Source organism: Artemia sp. Qi Xiang Cuo, chromosome 3 (genome assembly GCF_049724085.1).
Source record: "Artemia sp. Qi Xiang Cuo chromosome 3, ASM4972408v1, whole genome shotgun sequence".
Classification (NCBI taxonomy): domain Eukaryota; kingdom Metazoa; phylum Arthropoda; class Branchiopoda; order Anostraca; family Artemiidae; genus Artemia; species Artemia sp. Qi Xiang Cuo.
Window position 1 is genome coordinate 77,803,245 of NC_142796.1, and position 22,538 is coordinate 77,825,782.

Here is a 22,538-nt window from a genome sequence, read left to right on the forward strand (position 1 = left end):
TTACAATTCGGTTTGTAAGTGGAAAAGATCTATTATTAATCACATTCTCTATGTTCTAAAAGAGGTAACGAGAGCTACAAAAATATTTAGCTTTTAAGACTTTCTACATTAAAGACAAACGAATGACCACTGAAAATGAGTAATTAGATTGTAAACTATTAGGCTATTTTAAGAGAAATTCATTATGAATTGCCAGCACAAATAACTTTAGCCAACATAATTCAAGCATCAAAGAAGAAGTCGTATATTTTTCAATATCGAGTAATTGTCTTCTGTTTAAAGATGGGTTTAGTTTTTTGCTTAACGAAGGTTTTTTCCCCATTTTATTGAAAACGATTTTAAAACTTAGAGTAAAATCTTATAATATAGCTCAACACGTGACATCCCTCGCATTTTCGGTTTTTTAACACCACCTTTTCTTCAATGCTACTGCGCAGAATGGATACGAAAAAAAAGTCGAGGTTGCTACTCCAATAACAGAGAACATTTTCTTATTTGATTCGAAATTTGACTCCGCCGACGCGGGGAACACAATATAAAAAAGATTCTAAGTACATTAGAGAAATTACGAAGATAGTATCTAATTACAAATAAAGCAGATACCGTGGGAGCTACTTAACTTTAAACAATTTAGGGTACTCTCTATCTGGATAAGGAAAATAAAGTATCCAGACCTCATTAAAAATAGCCACCAAACCAGCTGCTCATTAACAATCTATAATAATTGTCATGCAATAATTGTGTGCACTTTTTAAGGTAAATTATTCAACCTTATTCAGAAATAAATTACAATAGTTTATATAATTTTTTTTTTCTGTTTGATGTTTCTTTACTGGTGATAAATTTGGCACCTATTATCCCCCAGTAAAATTATCCTCGGTTCATGACGAATAAGGAAGCTGCCTGAATGAATAAGGAAGTCTTGTTAGGTTGGGAAGGTATTAAAAATAAAATGCTAGCCACTCATCTTATGACTAAAAAGTGCAGGATTTTAGTTATAGTACTGTATACCCCCGTAGAACCGACAGACGGAGATAGTAGTGACTCCGGATTCATTTTGCTTACAACTACAGGAACAAAGAGACAGGGTCCCAGGTAGAAATATAGTATTTTTTATTAGGGAATTTTAACCCCAGGTCGGTAGAAATAGGGATAGATGGTATCCTAGCCTCGGTGAATTTGGCGTAGGAAAAGAAAAGAAAATAGTACTGGTTAAAGACTGCTGCAATTTTGTATGTATAACAATCTAGCTGTAACCACTACAGTATTTTGTCATAAAATTGCCCATAAGTTAACATGGCATTAACATGATGGCAAGACCGATAAACTTACTGATTATTCTATTGTAAACCAGTAACTTGCAGGATCGACACAAGATACTAGGGTATACAGGAGTGCTCTTATTGATGTTAAAAGTAAAGATCACAAGCTGAAAAGATCAAAGCTGAAATTTTGGAAGGGTAATAAATTTCCGGGAAGCTATGACGTAGGTAGACTCCAGGATGAGAGTTTAAGAGAAACATTCCAAGAACAGTTGAATACTAAATTGAAGAGTTTAAAAATTTGACAATGTACAAGATGGATAGAATAACTTTTGAAAAATATTTTATGAAGTTGCTGATGGTGCCTTAGGAAAGAAAGTTAAAGATACATCTAGTAATATTAGTGAAAATGCTTTATTTTACAGAGGAGGAAAGGATTGAACAAGAATTGTTTGAGTGATATATCGTATAAAAATAAGAGGAATGTAAAGAAAATAGAGTAAGCTTTAAAATATGAATTACAGAGGCGTAAAGCGAAGGCCATGGATAAAATGTCCAATGATCTGAAAGATACTGCCAAACGGCGTAATAATAAAATATTGTACTGACATTTTAATAAATTGAGAGGGAAGATTCAATCTGGACTTGTCCCAGTTAAAGATAGGAAACTATTTTATTAATGATTTAGGACTAAACAATCACTACCGTATTTTACAGTTAATGATTTTAGCAATTTTAGGAAAACTTTAATTAAACCCCTCTATAAGAAAGGTGATAAGAGTGACTGTTATAATTATGGAGGCATTAGCCTGGTTTCTGTAGGAAGCAAATTACTTAGCATGATGATACTTTTTTTTACTTAGAGATGCTGTAGATAAAGTTTTAAAAGAAGAACAGGGCGGTTTTAGGAAGGGGGACGTGTCGACCAAATTTTGAAGCTCCTACCTGCAAAAATGTGGAATTTCGCTTCTTTTTTTGCCAGAAGAAAGATCACAGATGCGTGTTGTTAATTCAGGGGGTGATCTTTTTTTTTCCAGGGGTGATCGTATCGACTGTGTGGTCCTAGAATGTCAAGAGAGGGCTCATTCGAACGAAAATTGAAAGTTCTAGTGCCCTTTTCAAGCGACCAAAAAAATTGGAGGGCAACTAGGCCCCCTCCCACGCTAATCTTTTTTCCCAAAGTCACCCGATCAAAATTTTGAGAGTCATTTTGTTCAGCATAGTCGAAAAAGTTAATAACTATGTCTTTGAGGAGGTTCCATTGTAACTGAACCACCGTGTAACTGAACCCCTGTAACTGAACCACCGTGCAACTGAACCACCGAGCAACTGAACCACCGTACAACTGAACCACCGCGCAATTGAACCCCCCTGCAACTGAACCCTTGTGCTACTGAACCCTCCTGCACTGAACCCCCTTTAACTCAACCCTCCTGCAACTCAACCCCATTTAACTAAACCCCCTTGTAACTGAACCCCCGTGCAAGTGAACTACCTTACAACTGAACCACCGTGCAACTGAACCACCGTGCAACTAAACCCTCGTGTAACTGAACCCTCGTGCAACTCAACCACCGTACTTACATTGGGTAAAACACAAGTTAGAATCTTTACATGTTCAACATTGTTGGAATTGTTTGCTTTTTTTAAGTCTTTATATAAATTACTGTCAAGATGATTTATAAAAATGCTCTGTTTTGTTGTCACAAAAACAAAGAAAATCGGACGTCATAAACTCTTAAATCCATATTTATTTTTCTCTCTTTTTTATGTATGTTAATGGGGGTTCCCCTCACCCTTTCAATTTCTCCGGGTCTAAGCGTTTACCCCCCCCCCCCCCCGCGGAATATTTCTCCTCCTCCATCCATGGAAACCCCATCACCTCGAAAACACATTTCTCGCGGAAATTATGGTTTTCAAAATTAAAAAATCTTCTTTGAGTCGTGTTATTTTTGAGTTTAATTGAGAAGTCCAAAGGGAAATGGAAAAGAGGAATTTATTTGTAAATATTGCCCCCCCCCCCACTCTCCGTGCAAATACTTTCCTCTCATGAAAAATCCTCCACAAAACCCCCACACAAATATTTTCCGTATGTTTTCCCATTGACAAATACTATCTGTAAGCAATAGACAAATAAAAAAAACTTAAAAAGGAATTGAAACTTCTGCAATGGGGTTATCTGATGGTTTTGTAGCTAGGAAGCGAGGGAGATACTTCAAAGGGTGCATTTTGATGCCAAAACAGCTCAGCTCTCATTGAGCCTTCAAATAAATACAGAACTAGTTCTAAGGGAGAGACGACAGGAGGATGGAGGTAGAAATTGTTTGATAGTCTCCAGGCATTTTTAGTCCTTTTTTATAAGCCGAAAGTGATTGGAGACTACCCAACCGCAAGAGGTATTTTTTTTCGGGGGAGGGGGGGGGGAGATTTTCCACGGGTAGGTATTTTCCACGGGTAATATGATGGTTGTAAAGCTAAAGATAAATTATTGAACGATGCAAATATGATTTCTGAAAGAGGGAAAGTATCCAGTGATTTAAGGAAAACTTTAACTAATCACCTATATAATAGTTTTGATAAAAATGAGTGTAGAAATTACAGGGGCATTAGTTTGACTGCTGTAGCAAGTAAATTACTTAGCATGATGATATTTGCTTGAGTAAGAGATGATGTTGCTAAAAATTTAAGAGAAGGACAGTTTGATTCTAGGAACTGAAGAGGATGCGTCGACAGACATGTACGCAAAATTATTTTGAGAGAGGGGGAAGTAATACAAAAAAAAAATCTAATTTTATTTGATAATTTACTTTCTTCACTTCGATCAATTTTCACTTTCGGATTAATAATTAAGAAGTATCTGAATCATCAAACTCCTCCTGAATTATCAAACAAAATTTGCACTTTACTGAAAAAATATAAATGTTTTTACTTTTATAACTTTAATAAATCAAATAATATTAAAATTTTGATTACTAAATATCAGTATATATATATATATATATATATATATATATATATATATATATATATATATATATATATATATATATATATATATATATATATATATATATATATATATATATTAAACTGACAATACACATTCATTTGTATTTTTTCAGTAAAGTGCAAATTTTGTTATGGCCTTGGGAAGGCATAGGGGTTTTCCGCCCAATTTATGTTAATTTCTGCTCGTTTTGAGTTAGACTCGGTTATTTATTGTAATTTCTGTTCGTTTTGGGTTTCATTTATTTATTCGATGCTGATGTGTGGTAGTTTCACGGTTGGTAGATTGATTGATTTTATTTTTGTTAATTTTTTATTTAATGGATTTCTTTACTTTTCTCTGAAAAACTTTTTTTGTGGAAAAAGTTTTTTTTAATTAATTTCTGTTCGTTTTACGTTGACAAAGTCTTTTCAGGAAAAAAGAAAATAATACTTTAAATCTTTTCGTTTTTTTTAAGACTTTATTGTTTGGCCTGCTATTTGTATGCTGGAGAAACATTTTCAGCAATTTTTAACAACATACACCCTTTTAAAATCTGGACACAAATAGTAATGTTTAATTTCGTTTCATACCTCCTTTAGTTGGCCTGAAATGGAAAACTTGATATTATTCGCAAAAAAAATCTGTTTACTTACGCTGATAGCATGGATACACTTACACTATTTTGATTTGGTTAAATTTTAAGAGCAGAAGTACCCCAAAAGCTTGATCCCAATTCACTCTGTTGGTCTTATGATAATGCTGAGATGCCTTGTTGGGAATTAGCATTAACACAGTGCATTTTGATTTAATCTGAAGGCAACATTTAGTTTTTAAACATAATGGGCAAATGGGAGGGTGGGCGTGGGAGAATGGCAGTGGAAGGGGGATTAGTTGCCCTCTAATCACTTTTGAATATTAAAAAGGGCATCAGCCCTTTCTATTTTCAATCGAATGAGCCCCTTTCGAAGTTCCCACGACAACTCCTTCGATACGAAGTGCCCTGGTCTAAACAACAACAAAAACAAAAAATATCACTAATCATTTTCGACTATTAAAAAGGGTACTAGCCCTTTGAATTTCAAATCGAATGAGCCCTTTCTCAAGTTTCTACGACAAAGACTTCTATGAAAAACTCATATGCTCTCTGGGCATAACTTACAATCCTTGCCCTAAGGGTTGTGGTGGGAGTGTCCTCCTCGAAAACTTATTTTCTATCTGGAAATCAACTACGCTGAACAAAATATCTATCTCTAAATTTTTATTGGATGTGTTTGAGGATATGATGGACGTGGGGGGGGGGAGCTAGTTGCCCTCCAATCACTTTCGACGATTAGAAAGGGCACTAGCCCTTTGAATTTCCAATCGAATGAGCTTTTTTTGATGTTTCTACGACAACGCCTTCTACTAAAACCTTATATATCACCAGGACATAAATTACTCCCCTTGTCCTGAGCGTTCCGGGGGAATGTCATCCTCAAAAACCTATTAACTATCTGTGTACCAACTACGCTGAACAGAATGGCCATCTCGAGATTCTGGTTGGATATGTTGGGGGGAAATGATGTGCGATGGGGGGGGGGGCTAGTTGCCCTCCAATCACTTTCGACTATTAAGAAGGGCACTAGCGCTTTGAATTTCCAATCGAATGAGCTTTTTTTGAAGTTTCTACGACAACACATTCTTTAAAAACCTTATATGCCCCAGGGCCTAACTTAAAACCCTTGCCCTGAGGGTTGTGGGGGAGTGTCCTCCTCAAAAACATATTTTCTATTTGGAAATCAACTACGCTGAACAAAATGGCTATCTCAAATACGAAGTGCTCGGGTATGGAGAATAAAAAGAAGAAGAAAGAAAAATAAATAATACATTGTGCCCACATCGTTCTTTACTTAGGCATCGCTATTGCGCTGCCCATGATTATTTGATGGTCTTTGTCCTAAGGAACAAAGGGAATTACTACTTAATGTGAGGGGGTAAAGAGTGATGATTTGAATAGAATGGAGGGTAGGTTGAGCGTGCGTAGCTGTGTTGGCTACAGGCAGCTAGGTGCTTTTGTTAGTTGTTACACAGTAGTAGTAGAGTATTGAACTAGTTTTCAAGGTGTCAACGTTTAATCGGATTATATTTCATTTTCAACTTTCGTATTAGTGTTTCAGTTACAAGGTGATATTTAATGTGCAATTGACTTCATTTGAGTTTATTCCATAAATGGATAGTGGTTTTGGTAATAAAGAGGTCTGGCAGATTGCCTGTGTTTAAATGGAGAAAAATTGGGCGGTGTAGTATTTGAAATTTATTGGATAATTGGACAACTACTCACAAAAAGGACGCAGATATCAAAATGAGTTTTCAAATGAACCCTTGAAGATCTCTTCTTTGGCGTTTCAGTGCCCCACTAACGGCGGCGAAAATAAAAAGAATAAAAATGAGGCACCTCATTACTTCCCATGCTAAGCAGTGAATTTCCTTGTTGATCAAGATGGGGGACTATAATTCTCCTATATGGGTTTCGACTTCGGTAATTTTAATGCTGTAGTTTCCATTTCGATCCAGCACCATTTTCAAAGGGTTTCAGGCTGTTTCACGAAATTCTTATAAATTTGGCTTCGCAATAAATTTTTGTCATTAAGATTTACCGAAATAACAGTTATCACTCCCGAATCAACTTCAAATCACGATTCTTTCTCATTTTCCAGATTTCTTCATAATACGCTTTTTTAAATTTTCGGTTCTTTACCAGGTTACGCCACAATCACGATTTTCTGTTCTTTCTTTACAAAAAAAGAAAAAAAAGATGTATTAACAACTCAGGGAAGACGAAGAAACTCCAAATAATCATTGAATGTGTTCACTGAATGAATAGTAGCCACTAAAAAAGAAAACTCAAGCATGTTTTGAGTGCTGTTGTTTGACTCGGATTATCCTATAAAGAGGCTGGCTATCTTGTCTGCAGAGCTTAAAGATGATAGGAATCGCGAAGTACCAACTAGAACCCTTTTTCAGTTTTATCACTGACATTAGCCGTTCCTTACCTTAAGCATCAATATCGTTCCTGGGGAATTTTGGACTATTGCATCAGCCAACGATCCATACAGCTAGTATGTATGTACTTGTCGATAATAGCGGTATATCGCCAAGCAACCGATGACACGGCAAGTAATGAAGAAAATACATAAGAGTAAGAAACCGGCTAAACATGATGTCATTTTCGTTAAGTCTTTTCATGAGTTTTGTGAGACTTTGCTCACAAGAGTATCGAAATAATAAGAGAGTATCGAATATACGGATACTGTTGTCTGTTTATTCTCACGAAACAATCAGTAATTATTCTTCTACATAGGACAGTAATAGTCACATGTATTAAAATTTCCATATATAGCATACAGGCTAACCTTCACTTAAGCGGAAGCAATTAACACACTATTAGTCCATGCATTATAAAGACATTCGAAAAGTACCGATTAAGATACAATATCTACTACACTTAGCAATTTTTTTTTCGTTTGCAAAAATGTTCTTTGATAGCAATTTGCATTCATGATAGTCTAAAGCTTTAATCGTTTTCAATGGGTGGTTCAGTGTTTCTTTAGGGTATGCTTGAGTTCGTGTTTATGGCCCTACCTTCTGTTACTTCAATTCTTTTCATGGTTTCAGGAATAGCCAAAAATCCTTCCAACTATTCATTGGTCATCTAACCCTTCGATCTAAGTTATCAGAGTTTTGCACAAAAGAATTCATACTGAAAAAAACAGTGGAGTCAATTCATAGAAATTGGAGGGGAGGGGGAAGGTAAAAGTGCATTTTTTTCAATTACCTTTTTTTCATTTTTTTAAATGAAAGCACAAAAAACGGCCATTTTTCAATGAAAGTGCCAAAAAAAAGTAAGTTAGAAATTAAAAACAAAGGTGTCAAGACAGAACAACATTCGTTTAAATAGAACTTTCTTCAGCCTCTGTCCATCCCTAGAAAAAAAAATACTATTCCTTTAGTACGAGTCAAGACAACGCTTCTTGATCATTCCACCACTCACACCCCAAATTTTTAAATAAAACAAAACCTAAAAGAGCATATTTTATCAAAATTTTATGGTTTATTGAGATTTTCAATGAAAGGATAGATTATATTGTAATGAATCTCGGCCTAGAGACTTCTGTTTTAAGACCTAATACTGTAAGCAAGATGTCACTATTTGGAATCGAGTTGTTTTCGTGTCACAATTATTCAACTGCTAGTCAAACTATTTGGTCAGTTTAAAAAAAAAAAATTATCCATGCAAAGGATTCTTTGAAAAAAACTCCATATGAATCTGATTCAGTTCTTCATAATAATACGTCCCATAATTTTAATAATCAAAAGCGTGTATGTAATAACATATTAGGAAATTTAGGTTTAACACTAATAGCACGCAAGATAATGAAACAGAAAATTAAAAATTATCAAATTGCGTGTTAGGTATGGCATTGACTTTGAGTTGAAAGTTGTTTTATTCACAAATCCTGTAATTGAATTTCGGTATATTTTCCACTTTATTCATGAGCCTGAGTACTCTTTATTTCCTTTTTTAATGTTGTGGACAAATATGCCAGGCAAACTTATTACGAATTATTATGACTTTAGCTCCATTCTACTTATTTATTTTCCCCTTTTTATGAATAAATAGAATCTAAATAAAACAAAATAATAAATAAAGTGAATATTTTCCGCTTTAGTATCTGTCTTTCTTTTTTTTTTAGGTACTTAGGATAAAAGTTTTATTACTTTGACGGAACATGTGACGAATTTTTCTGAATTCTGATCCGACCCTAGCTACGAATTTTATTTAGCTTATCAATCGGAAAAACAAACTCTTAAGCTTTGGCTTCGAATCCCATATTTTCAAGTGGCTGCTGAAGGCAAACATTAAATAAAGCATTATTGTTCTAGGCGAGTCAATTGATTTGAAACAATAACTTTTTTGGTATTTTTATTGATAAATACCATTTTAAGTATTTATTGCAAAAATTTATAAAACAAGGGAATTTCTTCCTCTAAATTTGAAGAATACATTTTGCACCCCTCCCCCCTTCATTTTCATCAATCAACGTACTGTATTTTCATGTTGCGTTCCACTGTTTTGTTACACTTACCCTTTCAGAATGAACTGCTAACGGTGATGACGGATTCATTATTACCATTGCAGGTCCAGCATAAGTATGAACAAGACTGTTTCCAAAACGTTCACGTAATGTGTGCATAACACTGGTTTCGTTGAGAAAATGCAAGGATGCCAGGTCTTCGATTTTATCACATGAAGGAGGATTGGCCTGGATGAAAATAATTCAGAAATAAAGCATTGCCTTAATGGTTTAATGTTTGGAATTTTCTACGAAAAATCAAAAAATTACAAGGGTTTGGTTTTAACTTCAATCAATTTCCATTTAACATGTTCAAGTTTTAGTCAAGATTTGCACACGATTAGTGCTTGGTCAAGTTACCACACTACTATAAAATTTGAATTCAGACACATTCAAGTGGCCTTTTCCCGCGGGCATCTATATTTAATTTATTTCTAGTTACAGTTTGCTCACACAAGAGTTAAAGTACACAAAAACATACGTAAGCATGTGATAAGTCATTAACAGCAGCTGAATAGACTAATAATGATATATTTAGACAGCGCACTTTTTATTGTTTGATTTGTTTTCTGTTAGCTGAATAGGCAGCAGCTTAAAGATGACATTACTATACAAAAAAGGAAAAACAAACGTTGCATCACCTTTTTTCTTAAGTTTATAGACACCAAATAAGCACAAAACCTGAATATTAAATCCCCAAAATGTGGTTAACATTTTCAAGTCTTCCAACTGAAACTTTGAATTTGTAACGGCTGGTGAAGGTTCCAAGACAAATAATAACATAAAAATCAGTGCTAAGCAGTAGTACTAATCATACAACAGTATCAGAGGCAACACCTTGCGTTTAGTAAAGAGCGATAAGACTGAAATGTGTTATTGTAATTATTTTCTTTTTCTTTTTACAGGGCCACTTTATATGAAAGGGGTGGTTGTGGAAACTTCGAAGGGCCTGATAAATGGGCCACAAAATTTTTTTTTTGGCGAATTTGAACTTAAAGCCCTAAGCCACTGGGCCAAAAGGAGCTTAATGTACAAAATATTCCGGGACACAGCCTCCCTCCTCTAAAAAGCTTTACAAAGAAAATTGGAGGATAATTCTGATGGGTCTGATAATAACGTTCTAGAAACTAAAACTATGATGACTCTTGTCCGACTCTGCAATAAATTTTCCTTGTAAAAGCAAGTTTTTTTTTTTCATTGAAAGTAAAAAAGCCACATTAAAGCTTAAAACGAACAAAAGTTATTCCATTTATGAGGGGGACTCCTCTCAGTCTCTACTCAACCGTCGCTCTTTACGCTAAAGTCTCAAAGGTCTTTAAAAATACTTCTCATTCAAACTTAAAGGCTCTTGTGTTTGAGTAGTCTTTCTGTGTTTCTTCCATCGCTCTCTTATTTCCCCCAAATCTGTGATAGGATATCCGGGTTCGTCAATAGCGTAGAAGTGACTAAGGACTTCCTTTTCAATCGTTCACAAAATTGCTTACAGGTGAGGCTTCTTTCCAGTCGCGGCGCTTGTCATTGACGTACTGTCGCACAGCCTTGGTGACTTTTTTTTTCTATTAGGCGTTCAGCCTCTTACATTCGTCCTTATTATGTGTCGTCTTTGTTAGCATGAGCGCGCTTCTCCACAAAGATCTATGATTTCAGAGTTATCTATGGTTTGTCTAAGTGAATCAAAATTCTCAGGATCTCCTAAACAGTTTCTTTGATGATGGATGTTCTTTTGTCGACCAGTCGGTCTATTTCGTCTGTGGTTGGAACTCTCATAGATAGGATGCTGAACAACTTGTTTGACAGTTCTGTTTTAAACTTGTTACTTTGTTTTCATGTTTTTAAGTATATCGACACTATATCTTGGTTTGGCTTTTCTTAGGTTGTTGGGGTCTCGAAAAGCCCAGGTGCAGTACAGAAATGACTAGAACGTGGTCTGAATCACCACCGGCTATAGAAACTGAGTAAAGTAGTGATGATTTCCACCGCTTGCGGACAATTATTTAGTCAATCCTGTTTGCTGTGCGACCGTCCGGGGTTCTCCATGTGATTTTTCTCCATTCTCTGTGACGAAACATAGTGTTCGTGATAAACAGTTCATTGTCGTGACAGAAGTCAATGAGCATTTCACCCTTTTGATTTTGTCGCTGATGTCCAAAATTGTCCATGACGTCTTCAAGTCCTTCATTTCAGTAATCTATGATGACGTTGATGTCTCCAATCACGAGCATAACATCTTTCTTGGGAATATTATCCACGGTGTGTTGGAGCTGAGCGTAGAATTCTTCAGCTTTTTTATCACTCCGCAACGAATCTTGGGCATAGACTTGGATAAAAGTCATACTGACAGTTGATCCCTTGAGAGTATTGAGACGGATGATGATTATGTGCTCGGAAACTTGATTGACGGCAAGGAAAGACTGTATGGCTCACTTAGAAAGTAAGAAATCGATCCCTTGGCGGTGAACTTCATCTTTTCTTTGCGATGTAATAAAGGTGACGTCATTTAAAGGTTATATTCCTGTTGATTGGAGTTGAATCTCTAGTAATCAAATTATGCCCAAACAGTAGTAAAAGAGAGAGAGAGAAGTAGCAGGCAAAAGAAAAAAAAACAATCAAAAACTGATAAATACAAAACACATAGCTATTTACTTAGGCAGTGGCTACAGCGCTGCCTCTGATGGGCTCGTAAGAAGAAAAGATACGAGAAAGGGGAGTAGTAGCTTTTTTCAAGGAAGCTTTTCACCTTCCATTTCTTTCAACAGAGAATTGGAAACGCAAGTCAAGTCACACTTTGATCCTCTTGGACTACATTGCCCTGTTGGCCCTTCCTTTGAGAGCTGCTTAGCAATTGGCACTATCTCAAAGATATGAGACTGTTAAATGCAATCTTCAAGCGTGATAGTAACGATATGTAAACACTTCGTTGTATCTTATGGAAAAACTTTGGTTAAATGAATTAATTTTTCTGTTCCAAGACAGTCTGAGATGAGAGAATAAGATAGGAACTAATATTAAGAAGAACCAATCGTTTGGATTAGAAGGAGAATAGGATGAAGGGGTGACGTGGATCAATCGACCAAGTCAACAGTTTTATTTATCAATAAATATAATTAGTGAAGAAGGTGGGTAGAGTGGAAATTCAAGAGACAGAATACCAAAGACTAACAGTGAATGGTTATGAAATAATAGATAGAAAGGTTTGAACACTAGGATTAGAATGCTAGAAGCACGACAATGACAGTTGTTAAGTATGGTTCTAAAATTGGGCACTTCCAAAAGTTAAGGAAAACTTACAAGAAAATTTCCCGAAAAATTACTTGAGGATAATTTTTAGTACTCACTTGAGCAACTGTATATAAAATATTGAAGCTGGAGAAAAACTCATGGTTCGATCCCATTGTCTAGAATCACAATAAAATACAGGTTGACGCGGTTCAGACACGCTCTGAGGATAAAAGAGGATGGTCTTTCAAAAAATTGGGTCTTTTGGCAAACCCCGTTGGAGGTGGAGCGATACGAAACAGGGTGCCCACAAATGGGATCAGAAAAAGCTACAAGAAAGTATTTAAAGGAAGTAAAAATTACGTGAAAGAGAGTAAAGACTGAATCTCCAAACAGAATTGGGTGGAGGAAGAAATTCATGGTTGTGTGGGCCTCTGATGGTCTAATGCTCAGACGAGTTATTAACAGCAGTTGTATTTTAGCCAAGAAACCAGCCACAGCTATTCCATATGTCATATTTGGTTAGTTGGCCCATTTGAAATTGATGCATAGCTTTCCATCCGCAAGCAAGGTCAAATTAGCAATTGTAGAGTAACGATTAAAATCACCAACACTTTACATGCGTCTAATATCCTAAGAACATCAGTATAAATCATTAGATTTGTTCCATATCTAAAAATGAATTATCACCTTTCATTCTAATCAGCTTGTCGGACGCATTGATATTACATTAAACGCATTATATATTGCTGTATACATTGGCAGTTAAGTAGTTCCGGGGCTCTTTTCAAAGCATTAAATAAAAAAAACAAGTTTTTTTTTAACTGAAAATAAGGAACGACGTTAAAACTTAAAACGAACAGAATTATTCCGAATATGAAAGGGGATGTCCCCTCCTCAACGCCTCGCTCTTTACGCTAAAGCTTTTTATTGTTAAAAAAAAAAAAGTTGTGAGAAAGTCAAACTTTAGCGTAAAGAGCGAGGTGTTGAGGAGGGGACAGCCCCTTTCATATACGGAATAATTTCTGTTCGTTTTAAGTTTTAACGTCGTTTCTAACTTTCAGTTAAAAAACTTGTTTTTTTTTTATTTAATTTTTGAACGTTTTTTAATTAATGTAGGTTTTGATTTTGGCTCACCGTACATGAATAATTAGAACAAAATTTGATTTGAAAACTTTTATTTGGTTAAATGGCTTTCTCGAAACTTGTTTGATTTTATTTACGAACGTTTTTATTAGTAATAAATATACGGAACTTACGAATTAACTTACGTAACGAACTTATATATTCATATATTTTTAATACGTATATTAGGGGGTTCGCCCCCTAGTCAATACATTGCTCTTTAAGCTAAAGCTCGAATTTTGTTCCAATTCTTTAAAAATGACCCCTTAATCAAAAAGGCCGTTAATTAGAATAAATAGCTCTTATGAAAGTACTAAAAAAAATGTGACTTAAAGAGTGACGTATTGACTAGGGGCTGAACCCAATCATATACGTAATATTTTCTGCTCGTTTTAAGTTTTGATGTTGCTCCTTAATTTCAGTTGAAAAACTTGTTTTCTTTTTATTTAATTTCTGATCTTTTTTTTAAATAATGCTGGGAAATCCGGCAATCCCTTCATAGCAACGTCCCTTCTCCCATGAAAACTTCCTTCATGGAAAGATCCTCCCACATAACCCTCGACCCACAACCCCCCCCTCACTACCAGATAAAATCCCCCCTGAAAACGTCTGTATACTTACCAATAACCAATATTATATGTAACATTGGGTAAAGTTCATAACTTTCTGCCATCCCCCTGGGGACATTGGGGGATTAAGTCATCCTAAAAGACATAGTTATCATATTTTAGATTATGCGGAACAAAATGGCTATCTCAAAATTTTGATCGGGTGATTTTGGGAACAAAATGAGCGTGGGAGGGGGCCTAGTCGCCCCCAGTTTTTTGTCACTTAAAAAGGGCACTAGAACTTTTAATTTCCGTTCCAATGAGCCTTCCCACGATATTCTAGGACCACTGGGTCGATACGATCACCCCTGGGCAAAAAAAAAATAAATAAATAAATAAACACGAATCCACGATCTTTCTTCTGACAAAAAATGCATAATTCCACATTTTTTTAGATAGGAGCTTGAAACCTCTGCAGTAAGGTTCTCTGATACGATGAATATGATGGTGTGATTTTCATTAAGGTTCTATAACTTTTAGGGGGTCTTTCCCCCTTTTTCGAAAATCAGCCAAATTTTCCCAGGCGCGTAACTTTTGATGGGTAGGACTAAACTTGATGAAACTTACATATCTGAAATCGGCATTAAAATCTGATTCGTTGAATGTATCTATTGGTATCAAAATTCCGTTTTCTAGAGTTTCGGTTACCATTGAGCCGGGTCACTCCTTACATACAACAGTTCGTTACCACGAACTGTTTGATAAATAGCAAAACAAGAGCATTGATATTTTTGTTTATCTGACATTTATATAATTATAATTGTTTTTACAACTATAAACACAGTTACAGCTGCAAATATAGTTATTTTATCTTTGTTATAGGTTATTTATCTATAACGTTGTTCTTTCCCCCCTTTCTGTCCCTTCTTTTGTTTTGACTCCAAAATGTAGGTCTTAAACTAAATGAGACAAGCCCAGTAAAATGAAAAACAAAAAAAAATGATGAGAAAAAAAACACGAAAAACTATTTGGTGCTTTATACACACATTTAATGTCTCAATTGAGTAATTTAACATATTTAAAAATCCTTCACCTTGAACAAACGGGTATTTTAGAAATATTCTAACACAAAGCCTTTTCCAAGCTTAAACTTAAGATATTTAGTACCTTTAAACCAGAAACTTCAAAACAAATTGGACTGTTTTTTCAAAATCATTGGGTAATACGTCATCTTTACGGTCTTCACATCGCTAAGTTGGTGCTTAGTGACAATTAAACCTTGTTATTTGCATCACAGTACAAACCTGAACTTACAACTTGTCTAAAAAAGAAACCAATTACTTAGCTATTTTTAACCATCACTGCTCCTAGGTGCAACTACATAACCATATTTAAGAAAACGGTAAGAGGAAAAAATTATAACCCAATTAGCAAATGGAAGCACAGTCAAACTTTTGTTTAAATAAGGCCTCCAGCTTTTAAAAAATCATAAATGTACTCTTTAAAGGATTGATTTAATTCACAAATCATCCGTGGAAGATTTTTCACAAAAAGACAGGAAATATTATGGGACTCAGGCCGTAAAAATGCTTCAAGGGCTAACAAAATCCTTAAATATTATTCCAAGGAATTATTCCTAGGAAGTAATATAACTCCAAGAGAATGGGCCGTCAGTTTTGAAAATTACACAATTGTTTGAATATATGTTTTATAGTAAGAAAAGGTTCTCTGATTGACTAAAAATTTCTGAGATCGCTCTCTGGCCCAAGAGGGCGCCCAAAAACAAGGTTCGAAAAGGACGAATAATCTTATTCTCTGGACGGCCCGAATTTTCTGTTTTAGTTGGGGACAGACTGGAAAGTTGCTAAACCTGCTAAGAGTCAAAAGTGATCAAAGAGCAACCAGTCCCCACACTTTTCCCCCAAATGTATCGAATCAAAATTTTGAAATAGCCATCTTGTTCAAAATAATTTAAATGTCAAATAACTAGCCCCTGGGGTTGGCACACCTCTCCCAGCCTCTGGGCAAGGGCCCATATTATGCAATTTGCCAATTGTTAACATATAAAGGATTTTTATTGGAAAAAAGGGCATGTTTGGTCCTGGGTCTCCTAACAGGCTTAGGATATTAAGGTGAAACTTCAAGGAAATGATGAGAGGGATGCCGAACACAATCAAAGACACTTTATGTGCTTACTGGTTGTGAAAAGGGAATATCAGCAATATCTAAAGAACGACTGACGGCATTAAGTTGAAAATTTCAAAGTATGATGAGGAGAAGTCAAAGAGGGATTTTATGGTAACCACCCAACCCCCCTCATTGCTCTTTTTCGGTACTCCCTCTGATCAACACTCATGGAAATTTGGAATTATCATTTTGTTCAAACTAGTCAAAAGTTATAATAGCTATACTTCCAAGTGTACCATACCCCAGTAGCCCCAGGGTAAGGACTGTAAATTATGCAATTTTCACATTGTTTACATCCTGGATTTATCAAAGGCAGCGCAATAGCGCTGCCTAAGTAAAGAACGATGTTGGCACAATGTATTATTTATTTATTTTTTGGGTTTTTGGTTGGTTTTAGGTCAGGGCATTTCATATCAAAGGAGTTGTCATAGAAACTTGAAAAAGGGCTCATTCGACCTGAAATTGGAAGGGCTAGTGCCCTTTCTAATAGCCGAAAGTGATTAGAAGGCAACTAACACCCCTTCCACGCCCACCATTTCTCCAAACACATCCAATCAAAATTTTAAGATAGCCATTTTGTTCAACATAGTTCAAAGATCTGGAAATTGTCTCTTTGAGGAGGATACTCCCACCACAACGCTCAGAGAAAGGGTTGTAAATTCTGCCCTGGAGGCATATAAGGTTGTTATAGAAATCACTGTCGTAGAAACTTCAAAAAGGGCTCATCCGATTGGAAATTGAAAGGGCTATTGCCCTTTTTAATAGAAGAAAGTGATTGGAGGGGCAATAACCCCGCTCTCACGCACACCATTTCTCCAAACACATCCAATCAAAATTTTGATATAGCCATTTTGTTCAACGTAGTTGAAAGTTCTGGAAATTATGTCTTTGAGGAAGATGACCCCTTCACAACCCTCAGGGCAAGGGTTATAAGTGATGCCCTATGGGCATGTAACGTTTTTATAGAACGTGTTGTCGTAGAAACTTCAAAAAGGGGCCATTCGATTGGAAATTGACAGGGCTAGTTTCTTTTTCCTAGTTGAAAGTGATTACAGGGCAACTAAACCCCCTCTCACACCCACCATTTCCCCAAACACATCCAATCAAAATTTTGAGATAGCCATTTTGTTCACCGTAGTTAAAAGTTTCGGAAATTAGGTCTTTAAGATGACAGCCCTCCACAGCCCTCAGGGTAAGGGTTTCAATTTATGCCCTGGGGGTTTATATGGTTTTTATAGAGAGGGTTGATCAACGTAGTAGAAAGTTCTGGTAATTATGTCTTTGAGGATGACGACCCCCCCCCCTCACATGCCTCAGGGTAAGGGTTTAAGTTACGCCCTGGGGCATGTAAGGTTTTTATAGTGAGGGTTGTCGTAGAAACTTCAAAAGGGCACATTCGGTTGGAAATTGAAAGAGCTAGTGCCCTTTTTAATAGTCGAAAGTAATTAGAGGGCAACGAGTCCCACTCTCACGCCCACAATTTCCCCAAACACATCCCGTCAAAATTTTCAGATAGCCATTTTGTCCAACGTAGTTAAAAGTTCTGTAAATTATGCCTTTGAGGATGACAAACCCCCCACAACCCTCGGGGCAAGGGTTGTAAGTTATGCCCAGGGGACATAAGGTTTTTATAGACAGCGTTGTCGTAGAAACTTGCGAAGAGCTCATTCAATTGGCAATTGAAAGGGCTAGTGCCCTTTTTAAAAGTCGTGATGGGAGGGCAACTAACCCCCCTCTCACGCCCACCATTTCCCCAAACACATCCAATCAAAATATTGAGATAGCCATTTTGTTCACCGCAGTTAAAAGTTCCGGAAATTAGGTCTTTAAGATGACAGCCCTCCACAGCCCTCAGGGTAAGGGTTTCAATTTATGCCCTGGGGGTTTATACGGTTTTTATAGAGAGGGTTGTCGTAGAAACTTTAAAAAGGGCTAATTCGATTGGCATTTCAAAGGGCTAGTGCTCTTTTTAATAGTAGAAAGTGATTGCAGGGGCACTAACCCCCTCTCACGCACACCATTTCCCCAAATACGTCCAATCAAAGTTTTGAGATAGCCATTTTGTCAACGTAGTTGAATGTTATGGAAATTATGTCTTTGAGGATGACGACCCTTTCACAACCCTCAAGGAAAGAATTGTAAATTATGCCCTAGGGGCATATAAGTTTTTTTTTATAGAAAGTGTTGTCGTAGAAACTTCAAAAAGGGCTCATTCGATTGGAAATTGAAATGACTAGTGCCCTTTTTAATAGTTGAAAGTGAATAGAGGGCAACTAACCCTCCCTTTCACATCCACCATTTCCCCAAACACATAATTAAAATTTTGAGATAGCTGTTTTGTCCAACATAGTTTAAAGTTCTGGAAATTATATCTTTGAGGATGACAAACCCCTCACACGCCTCAGGGCAAGGGTTGTAAGTTATGCCCTGGGGGCATATAAGGTTTTTATAGATAGCGTTGTCGTAGAAACTTCAAAAAGGGCTCATTCAGTTGGAAATCGAAAGGGCTAGTGCCATTTTTAAAAGTAGAAAGTAATGGGAGGGCAACTAACCCCCCTCTACGCCTACCATTTCCCCAAACACACTCAATCAAAATTTTGAGATAGCCATTTTTTTCAACGTAGTTTAAAGTTCTGAAAATTAAGTCTTTGAGGATGACAGTCCCCCCCCCCCAGCCTTCAGGGTAAGGGTTGCAAGTTGTGCCCTGAAACGGTATAAGGTTTTTATAGAAAGGGTTGTCGTAGAAACTTCAAAAAGGGCTCATTATATTGGAAATTGAAGGAGCTAGTGCCATTTTTATATTAAAAAGTGATTAGAGGGCAACAAACCCCCCTCTCACGCCCACCATTTCCCCGAACACATCCAATAAAAATTTTGAGATAGCAATTTTTTCAACGTAGTTGAAAGTTCTGGAAATTAGGTCTTTGAGGATGACAACCCCCGTCCTCCACAGCCCTCAGTGTAAGGATTGTAAGTTATACCCTGGGAGCATATAAGGTTTTTACAGAAAGCACTGTTGTAGGAACTTCAAAAAGGGCTCATTCCATTAAAAATTGAAAGCGCTAGTGCCGTTTTTAATAGTCGAAAGTGATTGAAGGGCAACTAACCCCCCTCTCATGCCCACTATTTCCCCGAACAAATTCAATCAAAATTTTGAGATTGCTATTTTGTTCCACGTAGTTGAAAGGTCCAGAAATTATGTCTGTGAGGATGACAAACCCACCACAACCCCCTTGGCAAAGGTTGTAAGTTATGCCCTGGGGGCATATAAGGTTTTTATAGAAAGCGTTGTCGTAGAAACTTCAAAAAGGGTTCATTCAATTGGGAATTGAAGGGCTAGTACCCTTACTAACAGTTGAAAGCAATTGAAGGGCGAATGGCCTCCCGAGCCCATCATTTCCCCAAATACTTCCTATCAAAATTTTTATATAAGAATTTTGTTGGACTTAGATGAAGGGTCTAGAAATTATGTCTTATGAGTACGACAACTCCCCCACAGCCCTCAAGGCTAAGGTTGTAAGTTATGCCCTGGGGGTATATAAGGTGCTTATAGAAAGCGTTGTCGTAAAAACTTCAAAAAAGCGCTTCTTCAATTGCAAGTTGAGAGGGCTATTGCCCTTTTTAATATTCGAAAGAAATCGGAGGGAGAATCAAAACCCCATGCCAATCGTTTCCCCTAAATTTCCAATCAACATTTTGTAGTTGATCCCGATCAACGTAGTTGCAAGGTCTGGAAATTATGTCTTTAAGGATGAAAACCCTCCCCCCATAGCACTCAGGACAAGGGTCGTAAGTTATGCCCTTGGGGCATATAAGATTTTTATAGAAAGTTTTGTCGTAAAAGCTTCAAAAAGGGCTCATTCGATTGGAAATTAAGGACTAGTGCCTAATTTATTAGTCGAAAGTGATCACCGGGCAAATGCCCCCCCCCCCCCGCACGTCCATCATTTCCTCAAACACTTCCAATCAAAACTTTGAGATAGCCATTTTGTTCAACGGATTTGAAATATCTGGAAACAATATCTTTGAGGATAACAAATCCCCCCACTGCTCAGGGCAAGGGTTGTAAGTTATGCCCTGGGACATTGAAGGTTTTTATAGAAAGCTTAGTCATATAAACTTCGAAGGGGGCTCATTAGATTGGTAATCAGACGCTCTAGTGCTCTTTTTAAGATTCAAAGTCATCGTAGAGCAGCTACCCCTCCCCCACATACCCACGTCGTATCGTCCCGAAATGCATCTAATAGAAATTTTGAGATAGCCATTCTATTTAAAATAGTCTAAATATCATATAACACGGCTTATGGGGTTAAAAAAAACAACCAGAGATTAGGACAATGGTTGTAAGTTATGATCAGAGGGCAGCTACCCTCTCGCCCCTACACACAAGTCATATTGTCCCGAAATGCGTCTAACAAGACTTTTTGGGTTGAAATAAACCCCAGAGATTAGGGGCAAGAGTTGTAAGTTATGCCCAGGGGGTATTAAAGGTTCTTATGGAAGGGATGGTTGTTTAGAAGAGGCTCAGTCTTTTTACCTGAAAAAGACTATGCCAATATGAAACGAGCAGAAATTAATTTAAAAAAAAAATTTCCACAAATAAGTTTTTCAAAAAAAAGTAAACAACTTCATTAAACCAAAAATTCATTTTTATAACTTTAAGAAATCAAAAATTAATTAAGATTTTAAGGAATAAATATTAGCATATGTATATTAAACTGAAAAGACATTTTTTTTTCAGTAAATTCATTTGAATTTTTTCAGTTAAGCACAAATTATATTCTAGCTTTTAGAAAGCATAGGAGTTAGAACCCTGCTCAGATTAATTTCTGCTCGTTTTGAGTTTGACTTATTTTAATTTCTGCTTATTTTGAGTCAAAATTGTCAAAAGCTCAGGTAACTATGCCTTGAGATGACATACTCCCCCCTCCCCGCCCTTAGCTTTGGAAAAGGATGCTGAACACTATAAAACACACTGTGTGCATGCTGATCGTTAGAAGGACGTATTATCAATATCTAAGGAAGGGTTGAGGGTTAATCTGAAAATTTCAGGGGATGTTAAAGAGCTATTGAAGGGTAACCCACCCCCTTGCCATTTTCAGATGATCCCTCAACTAATCACTTGTCAAACTTTTGAAAAAGCGATTTTATTCAAAATAGTCAAAAGATCTAGAAACTATGCCTCCAGGGATGCAATGCCCGCCACAACGCGCAAGATAAGGATTGAAAATTATGCAATTTCTTCTTTCTTTACAACCAGGATTTATCATTACGAAAAAGTAGAAAAGGCTGAGGGGCTTGTTAAACCAAATTTAAATACACTATGTGCATCCTGTTTATCCGAAAAGGTGCATCTGCAATATCACAGGGACAGCTGAGGGCATTATATTTAAACTTCCAGAGCATGTTGAGGAAGATGTTAAAAAGTGGTCAGAGGGCAACCAGTCCACCGCCTCTTCCCTTTCTAGCTGCCTTTCCTCCAAAGATGTCTGATCAAAATTTTTGAATAGCCATCTTGTTCAACGAGTCGAAAAAGCCAAATAACTTAACTCCGGGGATGACTAAACCCCCCATAGCCTCTGGGACAAGTATTGTAAGTTATATACGTCGGTATCGAGGAAAGATGGAATGTTTGATCCTGAGTCTCCAAAAAGGCAAAGAAGAGTGAAATAAAACTTTCAGAAAATATTGAAGACGATGTCAAACAAACTCAAAGCAAACTATACACAGGAGAGTTTTCAAAAGGACAACAGTAATATCGAAGGAAAGGCTAAAGGTGTTAGTTGAAACTTTAAAGGCATGTTGGGAGGCATGCTGAAAAAGGAACAAAGGGGAGCTATCCCTCCCCCTCTTACTCTTTTAGATTTTCTCCTTAACACTGGTAGAGATCTTAAAAAGCCATTTTATTTGAAATAGTGTCAACGTCTCATATCTAACCCTCTAGGGATGCCAGGCCCCCGCAGCCCCCGGGGCAGAAATGTAAATTATGCAATTTGTCCATTCTTTACAAGCAGAATTCATCATAAAAAAAGGGGAATGTTCGATCCTGGATCTGTCCAAAAAGCTAAGGATATTGAGGCAATTCGGGAAATTTCGA

At 36.6% G+C, this 22,538-nt stretch overlaps 1 protein-coding gene across 3 annotated transcripts in view; it reads right to left on the reverse strand.

Moving 5' to 3' along the window:
* Mhcl (Myosin heavy chain-like) overlaps nucleotides 1-22,538 on the reverse strand; it is a 363,403-nt gene that overhangs the window by 210,395 nt on the left and 130,470 nt on the right. For all 3 annotated transcript variants that reach the window (XM_089086598.1, XM_089086597.1, XM_089086596.1), the window contains one exon: nucleotides 9,378-9,554. In XM_089086598.1, the coding sequence (XP_088942724.1) occupies nucleotides 9,378-9,554 (177 nt within the window). The remainder of the gene's footprint in view (nucleotides 1-9,377; nucleotides 9,555-22,538) is intronic.